The sequence below is a fragment of the Ixodes scapularis genome, unplaced genomic scaffold (assembly GCF_016920785.2).
Source record: "Ixodes scapularis isolate PalLabHiFi unplaced genomic scaffold, ASM1692078v2 ptg001158l_1___fragment_1__unscaffolded, whole genome shotgun sequence".
Taxonomy (NCBI): Eukaryota; Metazoa; Arthropoda; class Arachnida; order Ixodida; family Ixodidae; genus Ixodes; species Ixodes scapularis.
The window spans coordinates 795,983-805,955 of record NW_024610106.1 but is presented as its reverse complement, the minus strand read 5'-3'; the positions used below and the strand labels follow the sequence as shown (position 1 = coordinate 805,955).

Sequence of the window (9,973 nt, the reverse complement as noted above, 5' to 3'; positions counted from 1 at the left end):
AGAAAATGACGGCAGCCGGGGTGCCGTTTCCGATACGAGCGATTCGGAGGAGGAATAATGGCAGGTCACGTGACCCGACGTCACCGGAAGTGACGTCACAAATATAACGTCACGTGACAAAGAAATTTTGTTTTGCTTGTTTTTGTTTGTTTTGTTTTCTGTGACGTCACGGTTTTTAGCGAGGAACCTTTTTTTTATTTTTACTTTGTTGACGTATTATTTTTTTTTTATTTTGTTTATTTTCTTGCTTTTTGCAACCGCGGGACCGCGTTTCTGCGCTTCAGATTGCGTTTTTCCGACTCCTTTGTTTGATATCGTGACGTATCGTCGTATTTATGTAGTTATCAGGAACGGCAAGGCCTACGTTGTTGCGTCCTTTACCTGAATATCGTGACCGAATCGAGTGTCGTCGATTTGAATCGTGTCTTGCGAACCATCGTCGAACAAAAGGTGAGTGATTTGCGTTTTCCTGTGATGTGATTTCGATGTGTTCGTTCCACGTGTCCGAGCTGCTTCTTCGTTTCAAATACATTTGGCGCCGCTGCCTATTGTTTGAGCCTGTGCTCACGATGAAAACACGCATCGCAGAAACCTGAAAGCCCGCCAAAAGAGCTCTAAAAACCGCATCCCAGACCTGCCGGCAGACTTCCGAGCTAAGCCTGATTAAACAAAAACGTTTGATCCGGCGGAATAATGTGTTTGATATTACATCCCATGTCAACAAGGAACTGCGCTGTCTGTCTTCGCCCCCAACAGGTTTTATTCTTCCGGGTTTTTCAAATCTTTACCAACCCGCGTCCGATCGTAATACCCCGATCACAACAAATAGTTGATCGTGCTCCGATGGCTCCAAACATCAGCCGGCAAGGAAGTTACCTTTTTTCGCTTCTATATTTTGACCCAAGTAAACTCATGTTCTCAAACTATGTCATTCTGTCACCACCTCCAGTTGCACATTCTGGCGCACTTGCAGCCTCGTGCACCCTTGCGAGGTTTCCTGCTATCGTACCCTGGATATCATGGATTTCTCGCCGTACGCGAGTGCTCACGGAGGCGTGCTATACACTCTGTATCATAAGTTGTGTGCAGCAGAGGCGCAGGCCCGAGCACATGACAGTAAAAAGCGCCTTTTTTTGCACGAGTACCCGCGCAAAAGGACATTCTGCAGAGCTGTGCCCTCGCACCCGTGCCTTTGCTGCACACAACTTACGAGGCAGTATAATAACCGAGCCGTTTTTGTTTCTTTTGCACATTACTGTGAAAGAAGTGTCATTGCTGTTTTCTTCTCAAAGAAAACTCAGAGACGTTAGACAAAAGCAAACAGATAGGAGACTGCACATTCATATGTTTTTCCCCCTTGTGCTACAGGTGATGGCTGGTCGTGGTTCATCAGCGTTTGTTTTGAAACTGATGGGTACCACAAGGCATGAAGGAGGTGACTTGCAGCAGCAAGGCACTGCAAGCCTTCGCAGCAACTGGCTAGCCAGTGCTGCTCTGTTCTGAACTGCACTGCGTGTCATGCGGAGGTTTTGTGCAAGCTCTCTGGGCGGCGACGCTAGCCACGGTAAGTGCATTCTATGCAGCTTCCTTTTAGGGATATATGTGGCTCGCAGGCCATGTCGTGCCAGCGAAATATGTGCCACCCGAGTGACAGCAGTGCTAGTGGCAAGGCTGCGCTGACAGTAATCAACACTGCACTGTGTTTTCATTCAATAACTAGTGACAAGGAACCAAATACTCCCGAGAGAGTCTCGGTTGTGCTTTGATAAACTCCAGCTCGCTTATGAACAGGTGGATGGCACAGATGGCTTTTCCTGGTGGACTTGGTGTCCGTGTTAACATTGCAACCAGACTTTCTTTCAGTTTGTGGCGTTTTTTCGTTGCGGGTGACCAGCATTGCAGTAGAAAAAGATGCAAAATAGTATAATGTTTGCATTCGTTACCTAAATTAATGGCAAGAACAACTGATATACATTTCCACCGACTGCATTTCTCGGAGGAATAGCCTGGACTAAAAAGCTCGCTACACTATGTCGTTCCCTCTTCGCCTGTACAACTCTGTGTCTTCCCTCGATCGTCTTATGTGGCTGCTTCTGTGTCTGCCTAGGCGCTCGGTTGAAATGGGGAAAACTGTCTGCGTTGCACATAACCGCCATTAGAGCCAGCGTGGGCGTAGCTGGGGTAGCCCCCACTATGGCTTCTCCAGCTCGACACAAGTAACATTCCTACCGCTGTTGTGTTAGCAGAAAACAGACCTGCTTAAAGCGTACAGTGCACATAGCACACAATGGAGAGGTTGCTCGCCAATCATTTTCTTGGAAGTGTGAGTTGAGCCCTTTCGAGGCAGTTTGCTTCCGCACCGTGCACTATAATCCGCCCGAGAAGAGAAAACAAGATGAATAAGGCTTCTTGACGCAGAAAAAGACTAGGGAGCCAGTATTGTTGCTTTTTTGCTACCCCGTGCGAGACTCAAACCCGACATGCAAGGAAGTGGAAAGGCCTCTTCCTTTCTGCTTTCTTGTGCCTTGGGTTTTAGCTGTGTTCAGAATTCACAGCTCGCCTGCATGCCTACTCTTTTGTTCACTGTGTTACTGAAGTTTTCTGTCGTTGCTGTCCCAGATTGGCTTCGTGGATGCACAGAAATACTCAAGGCGCTTGACGTCTGTGGCTCATCTGTATTGTTTTTCCCGGTACCACGGCATGAAGGAGCTGGCCTCCCTCCCTTCCATCAGCTGCGAGATACTACAAGCACTGGGCTACAGCTGCAGCTAGCCCATGGGTACCGTTCTGCGTCCTGTACTGCATCTAGTTCGAAAGGCCATGTGAAAGGCAGGTGTGGTCTTTATGGGCTCTGTCACTATGTGCATTTTCTGCAGCTTTTTCGGGGCAACTTCATATTAAGATTCAATACGGACTCGAGTGAGAGGGGGGCATTCTGAGAAAGCCAGCCTCTTTGTTAAACCATTGGGACTGGTATTATATCTACAGAGTTTATTTACACCTTTTGTTATGTACTTTTGTATTTATTTTTATTTTACTAGTTACTTATACTTCAATCTGACACGACAGCCACCAAAAATGGGGAAAGGACAAAAATGTTGACATATTGGCCTTTTTGTTTTCTGGCAGTTTGTTTGAAGAGCCAATGTTGGGGGCCGCCATTCGTGCTATTTTTCCCACACGCACGTCCAGCCTATGTTTACGTAAAGCCCCAATTGCCCCTTAGCAACAAAAATAATTTATGCGACAGACTAGGCGGCAGCATTGTGGACGAAAACAGGCCAGATTATATCTGCCATGTTTAAAAACTACATTCGGTGACAGGTTATGAATTCAGTGGCAAGAATGCACACCGCCTGCCAATCACTGCTGTCAGTTGTCGTGACGTCACGTCCTGCTAAGAAACTAGTATATATTTTTTTTAAATGGCAGGTTTTGGTTGCTGATGCCTCGTAGCACGTCAGCACTCTAAGCAATTCTTCTGCTCTTGGCCTCTCCGGTTTTACTTTGCAAAGTCATGACGGCGTCTGCTTTTGTTTGCGGTATTTCCCGTGTGTCGACGTGAGAAGGCAGCGATTGTATCGCCAAGGAAGTAGCGATCAATCTGCGCATTTATTCCAGCGGCACAGCGTTTACAAACCGGACTTTGCCCTTCACCGAGGGGAAAGTCTACCGACTGGCCCTACAGTTGGCGAGCATTGTGCAGCCGTGAGCGCGTAACTTGTCCGAATGCTTTCGTCTGTATACAGTGACAAAATGACTCGCTGAAATGTGAAGTACCATACAGTACCATGCCGTACAGCAAACCATCGATCACTTGCTGCAGCAACTTTGCGTTTTAAGTCGTAATAATAAAGTGATTTTTAGGCTAAAATCATTTTTTCATACTGCTCAATTATTCGGAATTCTGCACGATCCCCATCGGGTCTGCAATATCGGTCGGTGGCTGTATAACCTTTAAACACAATGGTTACACACCACAGGTACCGGGGACCATGACATCAGTGAGCTGGCTTTCACCTTGTCCAAGGCAGCAGCGGAACACTACGGGCGGGACCCTGGATCACTGCACCATGGATGCCGTCCTGTACCCTGCACGGCACTGCGTGTGGCTTAAGTGGCCAAGCAGAGGGTCATTGCATGACTTTTATGAGGCGCCGCTAGCCATTGTAAGTACATTTTGGACACTCATGTCTGGTGATGTACTTTTGTGCTCTACCGCAGAGCACATTTGGTGGCGGTTCAGTCTTGCCAATTACACCATTTTGAAACGGAACACATTTAGTGGTGGCTCGGTTTAGGTTTCCTGGCTCGGTGATCTTGCAACAGTGTCTAGACTTGGCGTAAACCTTTTTGTACTTCATTGTCAAGGCTAGTGTAATTTCTGCAATGCCGTTGAAGCCACTTCTGCACGCAAACAAGATAAAAGTCGAAACCACATGCTCGTGCACAGTGTATGACTACATGTATGCATGGGCACTCGTGCCCATGCGTACCCACTCGCAACATGGAGCATGTTTGTTTCGGCCGACACTCCACGCGTTCATTTCGGCGTCGCCACTCCACACGTCTATGCACTCGCTGCACCTTGAGAATCAAGTGTGCACCAGAATGCACTCCCGTCATGCATCACTCGGGAGAGGAACAAGAGCAGACGACTGGGGTTTTTCCGCCATAAGGAACGAGAACCGAAAAAAAGGGGATTTTCTGCTAAGAAACTGCGTCCCACGGGCAGCAAAATCGGACGCGAGCTGGGCTATTTATTCTGTGAAGCAAGCAATCGACAACCTGTGCTTCATTTTCAATTTTTCTTTCAGTTTGTTGCCACACACTTTTTTATTTTATTTATTTATTTATCAATACTGCCGGCCCAATATTGGGCCAAGGCAGGAGTGGGGTGATACAGTGTCATACCTGCAAATTATAAACACAACAGTTCTAAACAAAAAGCAATCTTAGCACTGAAAAATATCTACAACTTAATCGAAAGAAGAAAATCAATCAATATCAACAGTAATACAGTAACCAAATGTAAGGCTAGTAATAACAGTAGCAGTAAATGTAACAGCAGTAATAACTAATAAAATAAAAACAGTAAAAATAATGTCATAACAGCAATAAATGCAATCTTAGCACTGAAAAATAATATCTACGGCTCTTCCGAAAGAAGAAAGTGAATCAATATCGATAACATCACCGGGAAGGCTGTTCCAAAAATCAATTGTATGCACAAAAAAAAGATTGTTTATAGCTATTTATTCGAGCTTTAATAGGGGCTACGGTCTGTGAGTGATGCAAGCAATCCGAGTAAAAACTTTTTGTTTTTAGGTAAATCACGCTATCAATTTTTATACTACTCTTGAAAATCTGAAAGAACAGCTTCAAACATTGGCTCTCTCTTCTGTTTGACAGCGGGCTTATATTGGCTCTCCTTTTACGTTCGGTCACAGACATAGTTTGTCTGAAATCTGAAAAAACTATATGCACTGCTAGCAATTGAATATCTTCGAGTTCACTGACCAGAGAGCTCTGCCATGGGCTCCACACTCCAGACACATATTCTAACACAGGTCTAATAATTGTCTTATAAGCAAGAATTTCAACGGAAGGGGGAGATTTACCCAGCGTTCCCCTCACGTACCACAATTTGTTAGTTGCCCGCTTCTTAACATACTGTACATGCCTTTTCCACCCAAGGTCACAAGACAAAATCACTCCCAAATATTTGTAACTGTCTACTTCAGTCAATCCTATGCCAGCAACCTCATAGCTAAAATTTAAGATAGTTCTTTTTGTTGTAATATGCATGTACTGAGTTTTGCTAATATTAATATCTTCATGTTATTTTCATGACACCAAGACGCAATGTTAGCCAATGCGTCACTCACTTTTATCTGGTCTGTAAAGTTTATATTCGTCTCGTCTCGTGACATGAAGTCGCTCGTCTTCGGGTCTGTGCTGACGGCGTTGTCGCCGATTGCCAGTCGAGGGTTTTAGTGATGTCGGGATAATAGACTTAGGGTTGAATAACTTGGCTTAATATACAGGTGTTATACACAAAAATTACAGCATAGTTAGAGTTCGCTAGTTCTCAAAACTCAATGGCCTCTGCCGTCTAACTCTCTAAGTGACACCCCTGCACTTTATCCACTTGATTTTTTTCCGCATCACTCTTGATGGGCCTTTTATCTCAACTCCTGCTGCATCGCTCTCGATGTGTCTCCTCTCAAGTCTCTCAGTCAACTCCCCCTTCTCAACTCTCCCGCTCCCAACATAGCTACCCTCGTCTCTCTCTTTCACTCTCTCCCTCTAACTTGCATTCTCGTCCCTGTGGTAGGGCTACACATATCCCGACAAGCAAAATAATAAATGAGTTCAGTTGGCGCTATCCAAAACAAAACGGCCCTCCGCCGCCGACTCTGTAAACATTCCAATCATAGACCCCTACAAACGCATTTACAAGTCCTTAATATACCTCTCATGTTTACAATAGCCGATTCCCCGTACAACCTAGAAAGGTCGACAACACGGGATGGGACATGCCATCAACGGCATAATGCGGCACAATGTGCGTCAAGGGCAGCTAAAATAATACAAAGTACCTTTGTAGGCAAAGAAGTTATATGCGGAGTTCTATATAAACAGGTGTAAGGTTATAATGTTCACGTTGGCGCCTCCACTTGGGGCCCATCGACCCCGGGAGGGGGCACGCAAGGTGTAGTAAAGATGCTCGAACCCCCGATGAAGGCAAAAAGATACAAAATTACGCAACACGCCCCTTTAACCGAAATGATAACATAAAAAAACAAGATTTGCGAGCCTCTGCTCACGAAACGCCCATTGTTTTCATTCCACAGTGCAACTCCTCCTGTAATACTGCTTTATAAAACTAAGCATCCGAAGCAGACACGCACAAGTAAAATGCTCTGAATACAATAAACTTTTTTTTTTTTTTTTTTCACATTCTCAATGTTTAGGTTTGTAAAAATAAAAGAAAAATCTTTGCGACTACATGTTCAGTGGAGAAGCAGATCGCAAGCCTTGGCAGGGCACTACATTCTGATCATAGTGCCCATAGATACGCGACAAGGCGTCCGCATTCGAATGCAAGCAACCCTGTTTGTAGTCTATCTTAATCTGGTAGGCCTGCAGCAACAGGCTCCAACTTTGTAGACGGTCATTGTTCTGCCTGCTGTTGTTTAGCCATCGGAGCGCGTTGTGGTCCGACTGGACTGTGACATTTTGTCTATCAACATACACATGAAAATGTTTCATGGCCCACACAATTGCCAGACACTTCTCAATTGTTGCATACTTCTTCTCACAAAGAAGTAGCTTACGGCTGGCGTACGCAACGGGGTGCTTGACGCCCTGGCTAGTTTGAGCTAGAATGGCCCCGATCACCCTGTTGCTAGCGTCTACTTGGAGTATATAGGGTCGACTCGGGTCTGGGCTCCGCAGCACTGGACTGCTGCATATTCTCTCCTTCAGTGCGCTGAATGCGCTCTCGCATGACAGCGTCCACACTACTTGCTTAGGTTCAGCCTTATGTGGGAGGTCGGTCAGCGGTGCGGCCAGCTCCACGAAGTTGTCAATGAAATTCCGGTAGAAGTTAACTAGGTCCAAGAAGGAATGGACTTCTGTCTTCGTGTGGGGCCTCTCGATCGCCTGGATGGTCTCAATCTTTTCAGGGTCAGGTTGTGCTTGCCCATCCCTAATCACGTGCCCCAGGTAGTGCACTTCCCACCTCCCAAACTGGCACTTGTTTATTTTTTAGAGCCAGGCCTTCCTGACGCAACTTCTTTAGGATGGTGCACAAATGAAGCAGGTGTTGCTGAACACCTGCCACGTGTTGCTGAACACCGCTATGTCATCTAAGTATGCCCGAGCGAAGTCTCGGTGCTCTTTCAGGAGGTCGTCCACCAACCTTTGGAATGTCGCCAGTGCTCCTTTCAGTCCGAACGGCATCACCGTAAATTCGTACAAGCCGGTGTCCGTACGGAATGCTGTCTTAAAAAAAGCTTCCTCTGATAAACCGATTTGCCAGTAGCCTTGGGACATGTCAAGGGTGCCGATTATTTTGGCTCTCCCCACAGTCTCAATCATCTCAGGGAGTGAAGGCATGGGGTAGGCATCATCCTGTGTTGTCGCGTTCAGCTTCCTGAAGTCGACACAGATCCTCATGCTGTTGTCTTTCTTCACGCATACTATCGGGGATGCCCACGGACTTGTCGATGTCCGTATGATGCACCATTTCCAGCATTTCCATCAGTTGTTCCTGTACCCCCACCTTGATACTGTACAGAACCCTGTACGCTTTCAACGCAATCGGGTCGGCGCTCTTTGGGATCTCGTGGTTCTACCTGGCCTATCGTCGAAGACATCACCGTAGGACCGAATCAACTCGTCCAGTTCTTGAACCTCGTGAGCCTGAACTTCAGCGTCCATGTTCAGCCCTCCGCTTGACCCGTTCTCTCGGGTCCGTACATCAAAACACGCCATTTCGTCACCAATTTCGTCGGGTGCTTCCATTACAAAGGACATCTCTCGGGTAACGTTTTCGGTCATGACCGCTTTTATTTGATACGGGTATTGAAGAAGTCTTGACAAGATCATTAGAGAAAAACCGAGTGACTTGCGGGAGCCACTGGTTTCCCTCCCCTGAGAAGGTGTAAGCTGCAGACATTCCGGCCGGAGTCGCCTGGCTTCGAGTCTGCTCGTTCTGTATCATGTCGGGGAGAGTATGCCACCCTTCTGGCCTACTCTCACACTTCCCTACACGTTTCCCGTTTTCAAGGGACCAGCCAGATCACACGGGACGGTCCCTCCTCCGAGTGGACGTTGCCCGGAGTCCTGAAGTGGACTCCGGGCGACGGGTAGGGTGCGAAGAGATCCTATGAATGCTATGCAATTTAGAACACCTTTGGGAAATGCCAAAGAAAGCTATTTTTTTGTGGATGTGGTGCTGTCTGTTGGATTTTTCGCTAGCCATTGTTAAACTCCCAGAACTCTGTGCCGAAAAACTGAGGGAGAGGAGGAGACAAGAGTGCGGGGACGTCAGAACGCAGATCTCTGATTGGAACGATTAGTGGGTAGACCTAAAGCTAGCTGCCTTTGTCTGTTCTGCACATGCGGAACGACGGTGTCTGGCTTTTGGTTTTTGCATTTGAATGCGTTCGACGAGTGCAGTGGAGACAAAGATAGCTTCTGTCTCTGCTGCAGTCGTCGAACACATTTGAAGATGGAACGCCGGCATCCAGCGTTTTGTTCTCTCATTCGAACACGTTAGAACGCGGAACGCTGGTGTCCAGGGTATGGCTTTCACATTCAAACGCCTTTGATGAGTGCAGTGGATACAAAGGCAGCTAGGTCTACCCTCTAATCATTCCAACCAGAGCTCTGTATTCTGACGTCCCCACATGCTCTCGTCTCCTCCTCTCCCTCAGTTTCTTGGTGTATACTCAAGTGCTCTGCATCATGTGCAGATTTTTTTTGTGGGGGGGTCACATTCCCCCCCCCCCCCCCCCCCCTTGAGGTTAACTTCTTAATGAAAAATCAACATACTCCAGCTTTTCTTAGGAAGAAATTATTAGTTTTTGGTGACATAACAAATATTAGGTCAACAAAACACACCTGGGCAACATTTTGCCCGTGATATCATCTTGCAAACCGCCCCCCCTCCCACCGACCCCCACTCCAACCAGCCTGACAAATTCGCCCCTGCTGTTCATTGCCTTGCATGTTTGGGTCAGATGTTGTTGCTGTTGACCTGATGGACTCCCTTGTTCTCTTCATTCATCATAGGTTTCAAACCGTCCTGAATCACGGACCAAGCCTTGGCAAGACCTCACTCTTATGCCCTCTCCTTTTTGGTGGATCGGGTCTTGCCATCTTCCCCTCTCGTGGCTCCCTGTCATAAATAAATTGTATATTTTTCTGATGACGGTGTATACCTCTTGCTACACTTCACAAA

The 9,973-nt window shown here is 46.8% G+C and overlaps 1 protein-coding gene across 4 annotated transcripts; it reads left to right on the top strand.

The window, feature by feature from the left end:
• The first annotated feature begins 353 nt into the window (after positions 1 to 353).
• LOC121834407 lies at positions 354 to 4,428 on the top strand. Of its 4 annotated transcripts, none has more exons than XM_042288095.1 (5): positions 354 to 450; positions 1,369 to 1,564; positions 2,620 to 2,833; positions 3,622 to 3,691; positions 3,984 to 4,428. In XM_042288095.1, the coding sequence occupies exons 2-5, from the start codon at positions 1,519 to 1,521 to the stop codon at positions 4,299 to 4,301; spliced, it is 648 nt and encodes a 215-aa protein (XP_042144029.1). In that variant the 5' UTR covers positions 354 to 450; positions 1,369 to 1,518; the 3' UTR covers positions 4,302 to 4,428. The 4 variants fall into 4 exon arrangements, 2 of the variants coding, with proteins under 2 accessions (XP_042144029.1, XP_042144030.1); XM_042288096.1 differs by lacking the exon at positions 354 to 450 and adding an exon at positions 502 to 756; XR_006077194.1 differs by lacking the exon at positions 3,622 to 3,691 and having other exon boundaries at positions 2,620 to 2,779.
• Positions 4,429 to 9,973: the final 5,545 nt, after the last annotated feature.

Coding starts and splice junctions, on each gene's coding strand:
- LOC121834407 (XM_042288095.1), top strand. CDS start 1,519: ATGCGGAGGTTTTGTGCAAGCTCTCTGGGCGGCGACGCTAGCCACG. Junction 1,565..2,619: donor GGGCGGCGACGCTAGCCACG/GTAAGTGCATTC, acceptor TTGCTGTCCCAG/ATTGGCTTCGTGGATGCACA. Junction 2,834..3,621: donor AAAGGCCATGTGAAAGGCAG/GTGTGGTCTTTA, acceptor CATTTATTCCAG/CGGCACAGCGTTTACAAACC.